Genomic DNA, 19,788 nt, shown 5'->3' with positions numbered 1-19,788 from the left:
CCACCACTGTTCCTGCTAGCTAGGGATGGTGGGAGTTGTAGTCCACGAACGACTGGAGACCCAAGTTTCTGGTTGATTCCTAAGAATTCCTGCTTCCACTTTAAAAAAAGTGAAGCTTCATATCTTTAAAATTGTAGAAATAATTCTGAACGTACGATAATGAAAGCACCTGGTATTTCCAAGGCTGAGCAAGTTGCCCGCCAAGGAAATAAATAATTCTCAGAAATAATTTATTATCTGTACCTTAAGGCCCTGGCACAATGAGTGGATTGCACTGAGGTCCATTGAAGTCAATCAGTTTAAGCATGGTTAAGTTTGTCTTGGATTGTGGCCTTAGTCGACAGATTCCCAGTAGTTTAAATAGCTTAATTTATTTAATATAATAAACAAAATGTATACACTGCCTGTTTGTTAAAACAACATTCAAAGTGGTTTACAAAAGATAAAACAGTAAAATCAAGAAAATTATTATTATTATTATTATTAAATTAAATTAGTATACCACTCTATGCTTGAAGGTTTCAGTATGGTTCACAACACAAAATTACAATATACACAGCAGAAGGTACGTACTAAAAATATTCAAAACAATCAACAATAGTAATTTATACACATTAGTAAACAATACTCTCCCCAACAAACTTAAGGTCAGCCTCCATACCTGAGGACTATAAAACCTACTTTAAAACATACAAAAGAGATTTTACGAATCACATGGATATTCCATGCAATCATTTTTAAAATTATTTTTATTGCAAGAGAGAGAGTGGGAAGAGCATTTGTTCTGCACACAAAGAATGGTGGTTTGGCAGGAGAAAGCCTTTTGGACACTTAACACCATCACAGCTTTGATAATTGATTTTTGAACACTAGTAACCCTCCCCCCACTTTAAACAGGATAGCTGGTTTCTTTTTGATTTGTATGGTGTGTTTTTAAAGAGGCATACTTACGGATAGCTGTTCTGAAAGGCAAGGTTTTCTTTATGCTTTTCATATATTTTTTTATTCTTCTTCTTCTGGCTCAGCCAGTGTTTAGAACTGCCAAAGGAAATGAAGATGGAGAGACTAAGACCTTGCCAGTTTCTGCCCCTTCCAATTACACATTCATCCCAAACCGTACAAAGCAAAATAAAATATATATATATAAATTTGCTTTCTTTATGAACCATATAAACCAGTTTTCTCTGAGTCTTAAATTGGCATTTTGGACTGCGTTCACTAACACTACTGAAGGACCTCAACAGAAAAAGAAGGAAATAGAAGGAGGGGAAGAAAGATCGCTCCCAAATGACAACCTTTTGAATAGTCCAAGTTCAATCCTTAAAACAAAAAGTGAATTTTTCCCCCAATAATGTGCTCCACAGCCTCTCACCTCTCATCCTGAGAAACATGAAAGAGGAAGTGAAAGAGATGACCCAAATCATAGAGTTCCTTTGATAGCAGAAATTCAGCTGTTTTGAACACTTACAATCAAAGGAAGTGGTTTCCCTAATTATATGAACTATGTGAAAGCTCTCAGAATAGCTTTTCCACCCCAGGATTCCTTGCACTTTAGAAGTTTGCATAAAAGCTCACATGGAGAATCAGATGCAAAGTGTTTGATTCAAATTTTATTAGGCAGAAGTGTGCGCGCGTTCTTATTGCTCCGCTTAACAGCTGGTTGGATTTGGACCACAATCGGATTTTGACAGGTATATTTCTGCCCGATGCTTTTTTAAAATCCCTGTGTTCAGGTTCTATTGCCAGATACCCGTTTTAAAAGAGAATTGTGGCAATAGATAAATTGAGACGCGATGGAGAGGTCTCTTTGATTGTGAGCTTTGAGTGAGGATTCTGTCCTTCGGCTTGGTTGGAATATAGAGGAGAAAAACCAGTCCTTTCCACTGTGCTTAAAAGAGGAAATAAGGATGAAATCTTAATTTTAATGTTAAAAAAAAGGGGGGGGGCTATGTTCTCAAGAAAATGTTCTTTTCTGAAGAAGTGAGATCTGAAAAATGGAAACTTCAGTGTGATTCTGACTGTGGTAAAGTTTGAATTCAGTCAAATCTCTGAAGCAAAATGGAGTCTTTTCAGCAGACCAATCTACTTTTTAATATACAGTGGAACCTCGGGTTACAAACATCTCGGGTTACAAACACTTCAGGTTACAGACTCCGCTAAAACACCTCGGGTTACAAACACTTCGGGTTACAGACTCCGCTAATCCGGAAGTAATATCTCGGGTTAAGAACTTTACCTCAGGATGCACAAAGTCCATAGAATTTCTCTCAATTTCAGGAGTGAGAAGTTTTTTAAGGTTTTGCCGAAGAAAGGAAGGTACTTTGTCTGCCTTTCATTCTTTCTTTCTCACTTTGTTCACAAGTTGCCCAAGCACTAGATTTTAAGTTAGGCAATAGCACAACTATGGCAAAGCCACAGTGACTCAATATTAAGCTATAAATTAAGGTATTGTGCAGCTTTATGTTAAAATGGGTGCCTTTGATTTTTTATTTATTTTTTGGTTTTCCTTTTGCAATCTAATTGAGCATCCACAGAGGTTAAATAAAGTCTCAATATGCTTATTAGTGGTGCCTTAAAAGTGATGTGCCCAAGACAGTCATACTTTTGTATCCACAAATATACTATTTATTGGAATGCATTGCAAGAAGGGTTCCCGTGGTTTATGGAAGCGAAATACTACATTCACTTGGGTTGGATTAAAAATCAGAACTTAACTGAGACTATGATGCGCTTAGGATGAGGCATAGGGGATCTCATTACCATTGATGGAGGGCAGTCCATTGATGATCGCTGTAGGGGAGCATTATTAATTTCTCAAGAGATGTTGCTGTTCATGGAGAAAGAGATTCTGTATTAGACAATGGATTATTCTGTCCAAGATGCCTAGCTTCCCAGCACTGCACACTTTGGCCCCAATGCTGAGAAAATTAGCCAGCACTTGCCTTATCAAAGACCAGTAGGACATTTTAGTGGAACATAATTTGATATAATATAACATGCTACTTTGCAGGTATGAAAATCTGCACAGGGCATTTGCCCTAAGGGCATTGTTAGATAGAAATCCTGGTCTCCCCCTACTGCTTTGTGTGGAGTGTAGAAATCATATGCAGCCATTACAATTAGCAGAAAAAAGCAACACATGAGTGGAATTGTCCACAATTCTGCACATGCCAAGTAGCTCTATTCTCTGGTGTTTAGGGTTGCCATATGTTTGGCATTTCACAGACCTAACTGGGATTCGGCTGTCGTAAACAGTGCCCAGGTGGAAATCGCTGACATGTCTGGGAAAATCTGGACGTTTGGCAACCCATGTCGAAAGTGTAGATCTTGGCGAATTTCCTTAAAAATAGCTCGAAACATAATCTGGCACCCCAAAAGTCAAAAACTCAACAACTCCCACAGAAAATGCAGGATGATACTTGTACACATGTCACACAACTGAAAATATTGAGAATCCATTCTGGATCTTTTACAAAAGTCGGATTTTTTGTGGTATAAGTAAAAGCTGGGTTTCTTAGTGGGCCATGCAAAGCTCTATTTGAATAATGCTTTTTATAGGGTAGGGTAGGGTAGGGTAGGCAGCACTGGGGATGAATTTAAGGAATCAAGGGGGCAGTGTCCCCAAAATTTAGGGAACTACTGCCCTGTAGGGGAGTTGATTTGGACAGGGACCACGGCACTACAAGAGCGTTCTTGTGTTTCTTGCTTCAAACTGTCTCCTGTGTGCTGTTTTTCCCATGGGTTCTTTAAACTCTGGCAGTGGCATCTGGAATACATGGGCAGTTACGAGTTCCAAGCAGGGTCCACTGTGGCTCAGAATGGATTATAGGGAACATATTCCATTAATTTTATTTATGTATTTTGGAACTTCTGGTGCCTAGCTCACTTTTCAGCAAACGTAACCAACTGGCTTTTGTTTAAATGTTTTATTTCCTGAGAAGAAAGAAAGAAAAAAGATTCCGAGAAGAAATGAGCCTATCTAAGTAAACATGCTGCCTGGGTTTTTATATGGCAGTTTCATTTTGCAGTTGGAGAGAAAGAGCAGCAGCCTCAATGAAACAGATGGCAGACCAGATTTTGTGGGTATAAAATAGCCACAAACTGTGCATTGTGCAGTTCCCCCTCTGCTTTGCCTAGTATGAGAAGAAGACATGTCTATATAGTGGCTGTACGAATAATATTTTTAATTGAACAGCAACTGGAAAAACTTGTTCCCCAAGGTTTGAGGCAATTGAATAGTAAAGACCATTTATGAAGAGGAGAGAAACCCTCTGGTGGACTAAGCAGTTGAGCTTTCCCCATGGCAAATAACCACTGTGTGGAGTGAGGTGCAAGCACTGCAGCTTTGGCACAATGTCCCAGTTTACCACAGTGCTGGTAACTTGTGGCAAAACAACCACATGTGTGCTGGCGGCAGCTACCATTGCAAAATAGCATATGCTTGCACAGAGAGCGGCCTGGGGCTTGTGAACAGTGGTGGGTGAGCCTCTTAACTGCAACAGAATTAGCTGCATCAGTGCAGCTGACGTATCTCATATATCCTAAGAATCACGATAGCTGTTGGTTAAGATAATAATGATAAGACAACCCTTTCACTAATGCCTTTCATAAGATGAGATTGATGGCACATACTGTGGTTTGTGCTGTCATAGGTCTGAACAGAGACATCAAAGCAGAGACATCACCTTGCTAACAAAGGTCCGTATGGTTAAAGCTATGGTTTTCCCAGTAGTGATGTATGGAAGTGAGAGCTGGACCATAAAGAAGGCTGATCGCCAAAGAATTGATGCTTTTGAATTATGGTGCTGGAGGAGACTCTTGAGAGTCCCATGGACTGCAAGAAGATCAAACCTCTCCATTCTGAAGGAAATCAGCCCTGAGTGCTCACTGGAAGGACAGATCGTGAAGTTGAGGCTCCAATACTTTGGCCACCTCATGAGAAGGGAAGACTCCCTGGAAAAGACCCTGATGTTGGGAAAGATGGAGGGCACAAGGAGAAGGGGGCGACAGAGGACGAGATAGTTGGACAGTGTTCTCGAAGCTACTAGCATGAGTTTGACCAAACTGCGGGAGGCAGTGGAAGACAGGAGTGCCTGGTATGCTCTTGTCCATGGGGTCACGAAGAGTCGGACATGACTAAATGACTAAACAACAACAAGATCTGAACATCTGTGGGATTAGGGTAAAAGTTTATAATCCCCCAAACCACTTACTTTTGAGCAAGACAGGTATATATTCATCATCCCTATGTGGTTGGAATAAGACTTAAGAAGAAAGGAAGCTGCCTTTTAGGATCGGTCCATCCAGCTCAGTATATTGCCTATCCAGGCAAGGTTTCCCAAAGTTGGTTTTGCTGCCGTTTTAAGACTACAGTTCTCATCATCCCTGTCCACTGGTCCTGCTTGCTAGGGATGATGGGAGTTGTAGTCCAAAACAGCTGACAACCCAAATTTGGGAAGCCCTCTTCTATAGCGACTCACCAGGTCTCCAAGGCCTCAGTCATGAGTCTTTCCCAGCCTTACCTGGAGATGCTGAGATTGAACCCTGGGCATTCTGCATGTGATGAAAGGTATGTCCTTCTGCTCAGCTAAAGCCCTCTCCACATTGGGGGTTGTGGGCTAAGGTGTTTGCTCACATATTACATTGTGGTAGACAGGAAGCCTTGCGATCTCGGTTGTTCGAGTGTTAAATCTCTAATGAAGATCAGATCTCTTTACATCTACGTGGGGTTCATGGACAATCACTTATTTTTACTCTATCTCAGTGCTTAAGATAAGTGGCTAGAAACAGTTTGGTATTGAAAGGGCCAGCTATGTTTGGGATTCCACAGGGTTTGAGTCTTGGAATTTGTGGTGGCAGGTGTTCGTTTCTCATCTAATCATAGAGGCTTCTGTCTGATATGTGTGGTTCTGTGACCTCTTTCTGGGTCTGAATTAGCGCATTGTGTTGAGAGAGGTGGGCTGGGTTCTGTGATGTATAATCATGGTGGCCCTGCCATCATCATGTGTTGATTGGTGTGCTACTGCCGTAGGTACTGTGGGGTTGTCATTGGGGCGCAGTGCGACCAGAGCTTTTGCAGAAGTGGCTGGTGATGGTATGCCAATCTCTTGTTTCTTCTGTTCTGTTGTTGTTTGTTTTTGCTTTTGGTTTTGGTTATGCAACTAGGAAGGTATAGTATTGTGATAACTTTACAAGGGTGTTTATATGCTGGCATTATCCTGCTGTAACCCCCGACACCATCAGGATTGAGCCGCAGATGGTAGAGAAGAATTAACTTCCATAAAATATTGTGGGGAACAGTTATCAGATTAAAACTTTCCCAGGTTTAAATTTTTACTGATCCTTAAAATTCTGGAGAACGTTTGGATTCCATTTCTTTCCTTACCTGCCTTCAGTCCGTTCTAAATCATTTTAGCGTTCTTCACATGAACGTGGCAAATATTTCCGAACCATATAACTAATCAACTCTCATGTGAAACAGTGATAAATATTAGTAAGCACTTAGTGATGTTCTGCTAATCAGAGTCTAGCATAGTTAAACACGTCTAACCCTGTAATTTTGTGGCATGAGAGAGTGCTTCACGCTGTGAAATTTAGCTGATATATTAAACACAATGTTGGTTGGTTGATCTGGTAGCCTAATGGAGTTTATTTTCAAAATGGAGTCTTCACAAATACGTTCAGCCAGAAGGAAAATGTAAATTTATGTATGTTGTGGCAATTTTCATGGTTCTTGCCATTCAACTTGTAGAGCATTTTTTCATCTTTTCTGGGTGAAACGTAATGTTCCTGATTTTTGGTGGATGCTGGTGGCATGTGTACAGCCTTTTACAGAAAATTAATCTGTAAAAGTTAAAATCAATCTACAAGTGCATTGACCTCCAGTCCCAGCCCACCGATGAGGCAAGGTGAGTTGCCTGTCTCGAGTCGCAGAAGCCCAAGAGGCAGTGCCCGCCTCACCAACACTGGCAGTGGCACTGGTTTCTAGCGAGATCTCACCAGTAAGAGAGGTGTGGTGCCACCAGAGGGGAGGCCGTGAGAGGGCGGCAGTGAAATGGGACGTGCCACCCCTGTTTACTGTTGACTTCTGTCTCTACAGTATTTTGGTAAGAAATAAGCCCTCTCGTCCCTTGTGTGGCCAATGAAGGGTGTTGCATCTGTGTGTTTATCGAGACAGGAAAAGGCCTCTAGAGTCACAGCTCAACCACCTGAAGATGGACCTTGCAATATAATGGCTTTCATCCTTCCAAATTATGAAACTGTTGGTTGATGACACTTACAAAGCCTTAATCAGGGATGTGAAGGTGGTTGACTCTCAGAAGTGTCGCTGAGTGTTCACTATTTAACCTGGCGTGCATTCTTTGCATATTCAAATCTTGTTTGTGAAAGAGATGGATTCAGAGATAGTTTGATTTAAACGTTTACTATATGTGTGTTCTGGAACCGTACGCAGTTTTGCATTGACAACTTAACATTTTCTGTACTTTGAACAGGCAGAAATCCTCAGCGTGCTCAGCCACAAAAACATCATTCAGTTTTATGGAGCTGTTCTCGAACCCCCCAACTATGGCATAGTTACGGGTAAGTTACAAGCCTTCCTTTTGTGGTTTATGTAGTGCCGGATTTACGTATAAGCTAAACAAGCTATAGCTTAGGGCCCCACTCTCTTGAGGGCTCCCAAAAATATACTTCTTAATTCTATTTCACTATTAATATACTTCTTCTTAACTGCATTTCTTACTTTGATAAAATACATATTTTTGTTATGTGCAAATGGCTTTAGATACATATTAGGTCCATAAATTACCATATAGCATATATTCAACACGAAAGAAACAGCGACAATTTGTTGTTGACAAAGGACAGCTGGACATATAAAGGGCCCCATTACCTTCAGTAGCTCAGGGCCTCATCAAACCTAAATCCGGCCCTGGGTGTATGTGTTTTACATTTAAGAAGCTTTTCTTGTTTCTGAAATGCTAGGTACAGTGGTACCTCGGGTTAAGAACTTAATTCTTTCTGGAGGTCCGTTCGTATCCCGAAACTGTTCTTAACCTGAGGTACCACTTTAGCTAATGGGGCCTCCTGCTGCCGCCGCAGCACAATTTCTGTTCTCATCCTGAAGCAAAGTTCTTAACCCGAGGTACTGTTTCTGGGTTAGCAGAGTGTGTAACCTGAAGTGTCTGTAACCTGAAGTGTCTGTAACCCAAGGTATCACTGTATCTATATTTGCAGTGACTAGTGTATTACTACTTTTGTGTAGCTTTCATGGCCAGAAAGTTTTAAAGATGTTATAGTTTCCTCAGTGGAGTTCCACCCCCCTCCTTGCTCCCATTTTAACTCCTTTTTCTGTTTAACACTGCTCACAACATCAGTGTGCTTCTGTCTAAAAATAGTTCTTTCTGCAGTTATATTTTATACTTTGTGCCCTGCCCTGGCATCTGTGCTACAATGGCTACGGAATACTCCCAAGAGTTTACAGGCCGGTCTTCAGATTGAGCCCTAGGGTTAAGTGCCCTTTGCCATCCTTCCAGTCTCTGAAAACACACATTGCACAGAGTGAGATCCAGCAACTTCTTCCTGCACTTGGATTGCTGATTGCTGTATCTCCCACTTAAAAAGGATTGTTAGGAAAGAGATTGGAAATAAGACTGTCAATATGATAATGCCTTTGAAATACTGAGCGCACACCTCAGAAAGAATGCCCCGCCACCAATAAAGAAAGGTTGTAACCGGTGCTATTTTTCTAGAAAAAAACCTGTGAACTTCTTCCTTGTTCTCTTAGAATGGCAATGCCACTCATCTGAGCCGGAAAAAAAAGAAGCACTGCTTATAACATTGGGGCTTTTTAGTATAGGAAAAAAGTGAATAAGTGGGTTGAGGGAGAACCTAATAGTGATGTATACAATTATGCATGGTATGGGAAACTACATAGAGAGCGCATGTGTTTCTCTCACCCTCGTAAAACGAGGACCACACAATGGAGCTGAGTGTTGGAAGATTCAGAGCAGCAGAGCAAAATTAGTTCTTCATGCATAGTTAAACTATGGCATGAACTCTCACAAGATGTAATAACGGCTACCAACTTGGAGGACTTTTTAAAAGAGTGTTAGACATATTCTTGGAGGGCATGCTAACTGTTTTTAATAAATCAAAGTCATTCCTTTTTTACAACATGTAAACTAGATGGATAGTTCCATTGGTTAGCATGGTGCTAATAATGCTGTGGTTTCAGGTTTGATTTTTGTGTGGGACAGCTGCATATTCCTGCATCAAAGGGGGTTGGATGAGATGACCCTTGAGGTCCCTTCCAACTCTACGATTCTATGATTCTATGATTATATTTTGAATTAAATACAAATTTGCTTGACATATGTAGCTCCTCCTCAAAGACGGCAATGCAAAAATCCTTACTTTTATGTGAGTTGTTTACACATATTTATCTCTCTTAATTCGCCAAACTGTTGTATGAACAGTTTACACAAGTCCTTGGTTGAAGGGTATGTAATTTGAAGCATGTGATGTATACAAAATAAGGCACATGGATGTGCTTGGAAGAGCAAAGCAATGGAACTGCAAAAACAGGACAAGCAGCTTATAAGGCAGCATGAGCTGAAACGAAGAAGCATTATGTGTTAGAGAGTCTTTGCTGATTTGTATATTTTTAAATATACCTGGGGACGCAGGTGGCGCTGTGGGTTAAAGCCTCAGCGCCTAGGACTTGCCGATCGAAAGGTCGGCGGTTCGAATCCCTGCGGCGGGGTGCGCTCCCGCTGCTCGGTCCCAGCGCCTGCCAACCTAGCAGTTCGAAAGCACCTCCGGGTGCAAGTAGATAAATAGGGACCGCTTTCTAGCGGGAAGGTAAACGGCGTTTCCGTGTGCGGCTCTGGCTCTGGCCAGAGCAGCGATGTCACGCTGGCCACGTGACCCGGAAGTGTCTCCGGACAGCGCTGGCCCCTGGCCTCTTGAGTGAGATGGGCGCACAACCCCAGAGTCTGTCAAGACTGGCCCGTACGGGCAGGGGTACCTTTACTTTACCTTTATATTTTTAAAAATATTTCGTCAGAACATGAACCCAGGGAACAGTTTACAGTGCTGCGTGCAAACAAAATTCTGGGAAATAAGAAGTGGTAGATCTTAAGAAGTTTCAGAGATGACACTTGGTTTATTTGAAATTTTATGAACCTAAATGTCCTGCGAGGGATGCGGGTGGCGCTGTGGGTTAAACCACAGAGCCTAGGACTTGTCGATAGAAGATCGGCGGTTCGAATCCCTGCGGCGGGGTGAGCTCCCATTGCTCAGTCCCTGCTCCTCCCAACCTAGCAGTTCGAAAGCACGTCGAAGTGCAAGTAGATAAATAGGTACCGCTCCGGCGGGAAGGTAAACGGCATTTCCATGCGCTGCTCTGGTTCACCAGAAGTGGCTTAGTCATGCTGGCCACATGACCTGTACGCCGGCTCTCTCGGCTAATAAAGCAAGATGAGCACCGCAACCCCAGAGCTGGCCACGACTGGACCTAATTGTCAGGGGTCCCTTTACCTTTACCTTTAAAGGTCCTGCATGAACTGGAAATGTACTTCAGAACACACCACAGAATCCAAAATTTGTCTTTTATATCAGCACCAGAAGGCTGAACGGAGTCTGATAAGGCCCTCCTGCCAGAATTGGTGGATTATTGCTGAAAGTTTTCAGAGAGCACGCCCTTAAAGGCCTTGTGTGACTTTCCAGTACAGGCAACTCCCCATTTGCATGCGTTCAAAGCGTGCTCCTCATGCAAATGCTTTTCATTAGGAAAGCCAAACATCACCGTGCAGCATTAGACAAAGCCTTTTTTAAAGATGTGTGCTATTTCTTCACAGAATATGCTTCTGCTGGATCACTGTATGACTACATAAATAGCAACAGAAGCGAAGAGATGGATATGGATCATATAATGACCTGGGCAACTGATATAGCTAAAGGTAAGTGAGATTCATTGGTAACAAAGGGAGGTTTATTGCAATAATTTGAAAAAAAGGAGCAACATTATCTTTAATCCTTAGTCTGAATTGTTCACATTCTCCAGTGCTATCAACTTGGTTATCTTCCACGAAAGCTTCCAGTGTGGTGCCAGTGTGGTGTAGTGGTTAAGAGCAGTAGTCTCGTAATCTGGGGAACCGGGTTTGATTCCCTGCTCCTCCACATGCAGCTGCTGGGTGACCTTGGGCCAGTCACACTTCTCTGAAGTCTCTCAGCCCCACTCACCTCACAGAGTCTTTGTTGTGGGGGAGGAAGGGAAAGGAGACTATTTTGAGACTCCTTAGGGTAGTGATAAAGCGGGGTATCAAATCCAAACTCCTCTTCTTCTTCCAAGACCTCCTAGTGAATCTTGAGTTACCAGATGCTTGGCACAGGATGTAGTTTAAGGAGATGGTTTATTTCACCCGGGTCAAAGACCTGGTTTGACACCTCCCATGTACATTTGCACATTCCCTGTAGGGAGAAAAGGGGTCATTATCAATATTTGAGCTGGGCAAAAAAAAGCTTTTTAAAGATTGATCGAGCATTATAAAATGCAAATATATTACTAATGTAATATAGACTCTGACAGAACCAGCAAAGGCCTGACAGAACCATTGGACCAACTGCATCCCACCTTCTTTAGTGGCTGCTTAAGACTCTAGCCCAGGACTAGGAAATTGTGTCAACAGTTGGCCTAGGCCAGGCATGGCCAAACTTGGCCCTCCAGCTGTTTTGGGACTACAAATTTGGGTTGTCAGCTGTTTTGGACTACAACTCCCATCATCCCTAGCTAACAGGACCAGTGGTCAGGGATGATGGGAATTGTAGTCTCAAAACAGCTGGAGTGCCAAGTTTGGCCATGCCTGGCCTAGGATGACTCTATTTCTAATAATAATAATAGAAGAAGAGTTTGGATTTGATATCCCGCCTTTCACTCCCTTTAAGGAGTCTCAAAGCATCTAACAATCTCCTTTCCCTTCCCCCACCCATCTGGCTGGGTTTCTCCAGCCACTCTGGGTGGCTTACAACATATAGTTAACCATTCATATGTTTTAGGATTTTAAAATTGTATACTACCTAGGATGCCTTGACAGAAATGTGGCATACTGTACTTTTCCATGTATAAGACACAGGTTTTTTCTTTAAAAAAAAAGTTTAAAATTTTGGGCTTCTCTTATACATGGGTAGTGCATTGGGGGTATGGGCGATTTGCCCAATCACCGTGATTAGGAGATTGTCAGCGGCAACTGGTTGGGCAATTTCCACCTGCTGGCGGTGAGCAGGCATATGATCGGTGCCTCTGGCAACGCGTGCGGTCATGTGGGTGAGTGATTTTTGGCATTCCCCCCCCCCCAAAAAAAATGCTCAACAACTCTGGGCAATCCTCCTCCCAAAAAAGCTTAACAACTCTTGGTAAGCTCCCCCCATTTTCTTAATTTGGAGTCTCCAAAAATAGGGGGCGTCTTATACACAGGGGCATGTTATACATGGAAAAATATGGTATAAAGGCTATACATAAATAATGGAAGGCCTGTTCACTTGCTACTTTGTGCTATGTAGCCTTTCGTGAAAAATGCACATACCCTTTCCTTCACTGAGTATTTTTATTTTTGAATGTGTGTCTTCCTCACCACAGAATTGAAATACATGAATTGCTCCAAGATTTTCCCTTATTTGCATTTGGCTTGTGAAGAAGCCATTGCAAGTGCTGATAAGAAGTGATCATGTTATAACATAGATTTTCTTCCTTTCTTTTTAAAAATCATTTCCTTTTAGGAATGCACTATTTGCATATGGAGGCTCCAGTCAAAGTAATTCACCGAGATCTGAAATCCCGAAATGGTAAAACAGCATGAATTTACATGTTCTTGTTTTTCTTGCAAATCTTGGTTTTTCAGTCCTAGCTACTGAACACAGGAAAGCAATTCTACCTTCAGTTAAAATGCTTACTAAACATTGCTGGAAAACACTTCAAAACATGTTTCGATTCGCCTCTAATCCTGTTTGTCTTCAACAAAGTGTACTTAGCTTGGTCTCTTTTTAGCTTCCTTGAACTTTACCATTCTGTACAATTATTCTAAGATGCATTTAGGTAAGCAGAGTTTTCGTGCACCTCTGGACAATGGCAAAATGAGAACACATTAGGTTGGATTCCAGGATAAGTTAATTGCCCCATTTATTTTAGAGGGCACTAAGTTAGTCATGATTAACTTTCCATAGTGCTTTTCAGTGGGACATCTGCAAGTAACCTAGTGGAATAGTTTATAGTGGAATCGTTGCTGGGGTTTGGGGGATTTTGGGGCATGTTGCCACACAATGTCAGCATCCTTCAGCTAATATTCCTGGATATTGTACTCCAAACCCTGCTTTTACATTCAGAGATTTTCCGCCCGGGTGTTGGTTACAATGGTCGAATCCCAGCTATGTCCAGGAAATTCCGGCTGTATAGCAGCCCTAGATTTGGCAGACTTTTTTTATGCCACTTCCCTCAAACCAGTGGAAGATGTTAAGTTTGTGAGCTCAGTTCAAAGGAGATAGATGACAGATAGAAATGATGGGACTGAGCCCTTGGCAGTAGTCACGAGCCAAATACAAAATTTCATCACAATAACCAGAGGCACCATAGTTCAGGCAAACATGTGGTTCCTTTTCTAATCTCCTCTACCCCCACAAGATCAGTATTCTTGAACAGTAGGCATAATTTTAAAAATAAATAAATCGCAAAAGTGCTATCCCCATGTGCAGGCTCATAGCACCAACAATAATTGCCTGGAAGGACGTAAGGCTGCATTAGGAGAGTGACTACAGCCATGGAACTTTTCTCAGTTAGGGCAGAACCCTCCATTAGCATGGAAAGGAAAACTCCACACTCACTCTCTAATAATGACTGTGGCCAAAGATGCAGGCAATTAGCTACATACAGTCGTACCTTGGATCCCAAACTCGGTACTTGGGCTTGGCACTCGGTACTTGGGCTTGGTACTCGGACATTTTGGCTCCTGAACGCCACAAACCTGGAAGTGAGTGTTCCGGTTTGTGAACTTTCTTTGGAACCTGAACATCCGACAGGGCTTCTGCGGCTTCCGATTGGCTGCAGGAGCCTCCTGCAGCCAATCAGAAGCCGTGCTTTGGTGTCCAGACGTTTTGGATTCCGTTCGACTTCCAAGGTACGACTGTATTCACTTTTTAAAATGTTGGATCGAACAGCAACTGTTCTGTAAATGGTAAGTGTGGAGAGGCCCTTAATCTGGATTGAGCCCACTGCCTTGTGGAATTTACATCTCTATTGGCCATATTGGGTGGGGCTGATGGGAATTGGAGTGAACTGGAGGGTCACATGGTCCTAATCTGTTGTTCTATTTGCACAATGAGTTAAAATATGTTAAGAGTTCTCCAGCCATGAAAAAACACACTATGAGTTGCAAGCCATGTCCTTGTCAAGAAAATGACTTAAGCTATTGTTAATGCTCCAGGTGAGAGGCTGCTGAACCAAGTTCAACACAAAATATCTGTAGTTTTTCATCCATTGATCTCTTCCTGCTTGGTAGTAACTGCAGTTCATGAATCTCTGTGGCTGTTATGCAAGATAGAATTGCTTTGTGCCAAATAGGATTAGTACTGTGGGATACACCCAAAACTAACGTGCAAAGGGGAAAAAATGAAAGGGGCCTTATTTCACTGTAATGTCGCTATTAGTTGTTGCTTTTATCCTGAAAGGGTTTTTCTCTTACAATCACATTAAAATGGGCTGTGCCTCATTTTCTTTTCTTGATTTTTGACGAGAGAAATCCAGTGTTACCTCTATGTAAAATATATTTTATAACTGGTACTTAGATATTGAAAACCAAATATTCACAAGTCTGTGTAAAGTTTTGTCTGCAAACGCAGATAACTTAGGGAAACTGCTTTGGAAAACACTTTGTTTGAAATGTGGTTGATCAATCTTGTAGTTTATTTAATGTTGTGCCTTTTTAGTATTTATTGCTGGGTATTCTAATAGTTTGACCAATTATTTGATGGCCCTTCTGACAGAGTTAGGGGAACTCCATGTTGGATTAGACAAACATCCAGCTCAAATGTTTTTGGGAAGTGTTTTTTTTAATAGAACTTTCATTTTTAAACATTTTATTCCCACCCCCACCCCCCAGTAAAAGTTGTTTTGAAATCCGTTACTTCAAAATAAAGTTAAGCATTGACAAAATAGTCAGGACTATATAACACTTGTGACCTTGAACACTGACACGAAACGGGGACCAGCAACACCAGTCTTAAAATCTTTACATTTTAAGTGAATTATAAAACAAAGAATGATGAACACACTAATGAACAAGGTCAAATCAGGGCATGGTGCATGGTGAGAGAGAAGCCTGTGTATTCCTCAAAATATTGTTGTGCTCCAGTTCCCATCACTTCAGCCTGCATGGCCAGTGATCAGGGATGATGTCAGTTGCAGTTCCCCATCCCAGCATAAAGGCAAGACTCTTTGCCTATCATTGGCCAGCAGCACCTGCTGCATAGGGGTATTCTTGTTCTGAATAGAAGAGGTTCTATTTCACTAATTGTCTGTTATAAACCATTAAAAGGGTAAGGTAAAGGATCCATGTCCAGTCAAAGGCGACTATGGGGTTGTGGCGCTCATCTCACTTTTCAGTCCGAGGGACCCGGTGTTCATCCACAGACAGCTTTCTGGGTCATGTGGCCAGCATGACTAAATCGCTACTGCTGCACGGAGGACTGTGACGAGTGCCAGAGGGCACGGTAACACTGTTTACTTTCCCGTCGCAGTGGTACCTATTTATCTACTTGCACTGGTATGCTTTCGAACCGCTAGGCTGTCCAAAGCTGGGGCAAAGCAACAGGAGCTCACCCCATTGTGCAAATTTGACCTTCCGTTCGAATTCACTTGACAGGGTGAGCTCCCGTTGCTCTGTCCCAGCTTCTGTCAACCTAGCAGTTCAAAAGCATACTAGCTCGAATAGATAAATAGTAGCAGCAGGAAGGTAAATGGTATCTCTGTGCACTCTGGTTTCCTTCACGGTGTTCCATTGCACTCTGGTTTAGTCATGCTAGCCACATGACCCGGAAAGCTGTCTGTGGACAAACGCTGGCTCCCTCAGCCTGAAAGCAAGACGAGCGCCGCAACCCCATAGTTGCCTTTGACTGGACTTAACCGTCCAGGGGTCCTTTACCTTTACTTTTTACCTATAAACTGTTAATGTCTTCTAATCTACTTTAAAGCTATGTGGTTGTGTGTATATTATGCTATGTGTAAAGATTTATCCTTTACATGTAAATTGATCCCAAATCCTAATATTCCGAGTGATATTAGATTGATTGATTGATTGATTGATTGATAGATGATAGATATATAGATAGATGATAGATAGATCCCTCTGTTCACTCTCTTCAACAGTTTACATAATTTTATAAACCCACGTCATTTTCTCACTCAGTCGTCTTCTTTTCTCCCTAAACTATAATACTGTGAATATTTTAGATTTTTTGTTGAGAGTAGGTGCTCCAATTGCTAGATCATATTGGCTGTCCTTATCTGACACCTCCTGTTCTGTGGTACTCTGAATATGCCAGATGCCATGTCCACAGTATAGATTTATATGACATGGCATTATAATATCCGACAGTTTTATCTTCAGTCTCGCTCCTCAATAATTTTTGACACTGAGTATTTTCTTTTCCACTGTCATAACGCGCTGAGTTTACTCTCAGTAAGCTATCAACCCTAATATCAATATTTTTTTCTTTGGTGGCCATGGACAATTCAGTATGAGATATTTCAGTGTCAGTTAGATTTATTGCCAGACGATTCAGCTAAAGAAATGATATGAACTGTGCATTCCAGTATGTACAAGCCCATCATCATTAAGTAATGTAAATAGTTGTCATGTAAGTTCTTCTTACCCTTCTTTCTTTCTTTTTAAATTTTCAGTGGTCATAGCTGGTGATGGAGTATTAAAGGTAGGAAAATATAAAGCACCTATAAAGTTTATTTGCTGTTGCACCGTATTTTGCATCATAGTTGTCCCCCCTCCCCCGGCTCAAAAAAATGTGAACGCTCATTTTTGTTTATATACTGCTTTTTCTAGATATGCGATTTTGGTGCTTCAAGATTCCACTCCCATACAACACACATGTCTCTAGTTGGTACCTTTCCCTGGATGGCTCCAGAAGTTATCCAGAGTCTGCCAGTATCTGAAACATGCGACACTTATTCGTATGGTGTGGTGAGTAGCCTATTTCTTTGTACACTACCATACATGCTCAAAAAAATTATCTTTGGAGAGGCTATCTAGCCGGCCTTTCAAGTCTCATCTAACACAAAGCCAGGAAAAGATAGTGCTGTTTGTAATATTTTTAAAAACATTTTTATTCTTAGAATTGGTAGTCACTTGTCACACAGAGTCCTTCGAGCAGCTTGCAGTGTACAGTCGTACCTTGGATTGCAAACGCCTTGGTACTTGGACATTTTGGCTCCCAAACGGCGCAAACCCGGAAGTGAGTGTTCCGGTTTGCGAATGTTCTTTGGAACCTGAACATCCGACGGGGCTTCTGTGGCTTCCGATTGGCTGCAGGAGTTTCTGTGCTTTGGTTTTCGAGTGTTTTGGAAGTCGAACGGACTTCTGAAACAGATTCCGTTCCACTTCCAAGGTACGACTGTATTTAAAAACCTTAAACATAAATAAATTGTGATATCAACATGTTAATACAAAAACACATGCAATTCGTAACAATCTATAAAATACCCTCCCCTCAAAATGACAGATGCAGGAAGCTCTATCAACACGCTGACAGACATACAAGGCACACAAATCTCTTGAATGTGTACTTGTGTGCTCATTCCTTTACAGCTGCCTCAGTATTTCTGCTCCTGTGCCTTCTTGGATGCCCATTCTCTTGCACACAGACGTGTTTTGTTGACATCTTCTTTTCTTCAACGTGACTCTTGTGGTGCATGTTTTGCCTATGTTTCTCTTGTCATTTGTCCTGTTCAGATATTACTCTCCAATCCTGATAGGACAAACACCAAGGACCCAGGAACAAACCATAGCACTCCTAACCAGTAACAAACCATAGCACTAACAACACTAATAATTATTAGTGTTAGAACTGAGACTAACAACAATAAATACTTATTGTGGGTGGTTGTCTTTGCCACCCATGGCAGAGATCTTTAGAAAATTACTCCCCACTTAAGAAGACTAAACTAATGGGTTCGGTGTCCTGGGTCAGGAAAGACTCTGCTAGGGCAGACATTCCCCTCAATATAAAGTAAGGAGATTGGGGAAGGGATGAGGAAGAAATATTGGGTTCCCAAAGCCCAATACCACTTACAACATGCCAGGGTGAGGAGAACTCTTAACCCAATCCCATTGATCCACGCATGTAGCCACCAAGCTCAAAGCCACTGATGCCGGTCAGTTTTTCATTCTCACTCACAAAATCATAAGATCTGAAGACATAGGGTTGAATTCATATAGTTAATTGCATATAGGTGCCATTGAAATCAGTGTGAAAAGTTAGACGCCATGACTAACTTGGATTACATTGATTTCTTACTGAACTGCAGTTAACTTAATCTGTAATTTAGGCATTGTTTTCGGAGGAAATCCATCTCACTGGAGGGATGAAGTTCAGGTATAGGAATAAGTGCCTTCATCTTTATCCCATCTTTAGACTGGTTTAAATAGGACAAGTTGTTATGTCACAATGGCAGATATGCGCAAGTTCAGTTCAGAGAGTTTCTCTTTTTCAGCTTGGATTCCCCCCCCCCCCCCATGAAAATAACTCGAAAAATTACCTGAAAGTATAACATTGAAAGAGCACACAAAGACACTTCATGTTGCCTCACTACTTGTGCATTTGACTACATTGTTAACCCTCCGCATGAAAAATTTGCACGTTGGCGCTTAGTTAAATATTTATAGATTACACAAGAATATGCTTATGTGCATTTAATTTCTGATCTAGTTAGAAGTTTTGCTGTTCAGTCCTAACCATTTCTCTTCAGAAGTAAAGTCTGTTTAATTCCATAGAAACTATTTCCAAGTAAGTGGGGTTGGGATTAGACTGCAATTCTTAACCCATTTACGTACGCGTAAGCCCCATTAAACTCAGTGGAACTGTGTCTACAAGTGCGTAGATTTGCACCATTAGTAGTGCATTGGCTTACATTCTCCAGCCATCGGTTCAGCCAAGCTTTCCTCTTCATAGGTCTTCAACTTCTCCAAGGCACAACCCTTTACGCCAACAATGTGTTTTGAAGATAAAGAATTAATCCATGAAAATCGTGTCTATTTTTCTTTTTAAACAATCTCATCCATAAATACAAGTTTTGAACAGCCTGGTATCACAATTTAGAGCACTTACAAGTGGCTTTTGTGCTAGACAGACATCTGCTTTTCATCCGTTGAAGTGCAGCTGAAATTCTGATAACAAAGAGCAGAATCCTTTTCAAATGTAAAAGAGTGAAGATGTCGAGAAATGGCATTCTGCTGGCAGAATCCATGGCCTTTCTTTTATTTATTTTTTCCCTGGGTTTTCCCCTGCCAGAATGGGTTGTATTCATTGAACTATTATATTGTTTTCTATCTTCTATTTACAATGTTAAAGTGTGTGTGGGGGGGAGCATTTTCCCACCATAGTACAATATAATGCTGTCAATCCATAGGTCCATAGTTTTTTCCTTGGTCAACTTGAAGTTGCCTCTTCTGAATAAATCACAAGAACATTAGGAAGGATTGCATATATTAGTTAGTTTTTCCTATAATT

At 41.5% G+C, this 19,788-nt stretch overlaps 1 protein-coding gene and 1 long non-coding RNA gene across 4 annotated transcripts in view; both read left to right on the top strand.

Moving 5' to 3' along the window:
- The window catches only part of LOC310834033, a 122,670-nt gene that overhangs the window by 33,206 nt on the left and 69,676 nt on the right, over nt 1-19,788 (top strand). The window lies entirely within an intron of this gene.
- MAP3K20 (mitogen-activated protein kinase kinase kinase 20) overlaps nt 1-19,788 on the top strand; it is an 81,356-nt gene that overhangs the window by 23,506 nt on the left and 38,062 nt on the right. For all 3 annotated transcript variants that reach the window (XM_083711509.1, XM_083711508.1, XM_083711507.1), the window contains exons 3-7: nt 7,494-7,581; nt 10,860-10,961; nt 12,778-12,843; nt 16,949-16,977; nt 17,106-17,243. In XM_083711509.1, coding sequence (XP_083567635.1) covers nt 7,494-7,581; nt 10,860-10,961; nt 12,778-12,843; nt 16,949-16,977; nt 17,106-17,243 — 423 coding nt within the window. The remainder of the gene's footprint in view (nt 1-7,493; nt 7,582-10,859; nt 10,962-12,777; nt 12,844-16,948; nt 16,978-17,105; nt 17,244-19,788) is intronic.

This window comes from Podarcis gaigeae (genome assembly GCF_964106915.1).
Source record: "Podarcis gaigeae genome assembly, chromosome: 1".
Classification (NCBI taxonomy): domain Eukaryota; kingdom Metazoa; phylum Chordata; class Lepidosauria; order Squamata; family Lacertidae; genus Podarcis; species Podarcis gaigeae.
This window is presented reverse-complemented; position numbering and strand designations above follow the sequence as displayed.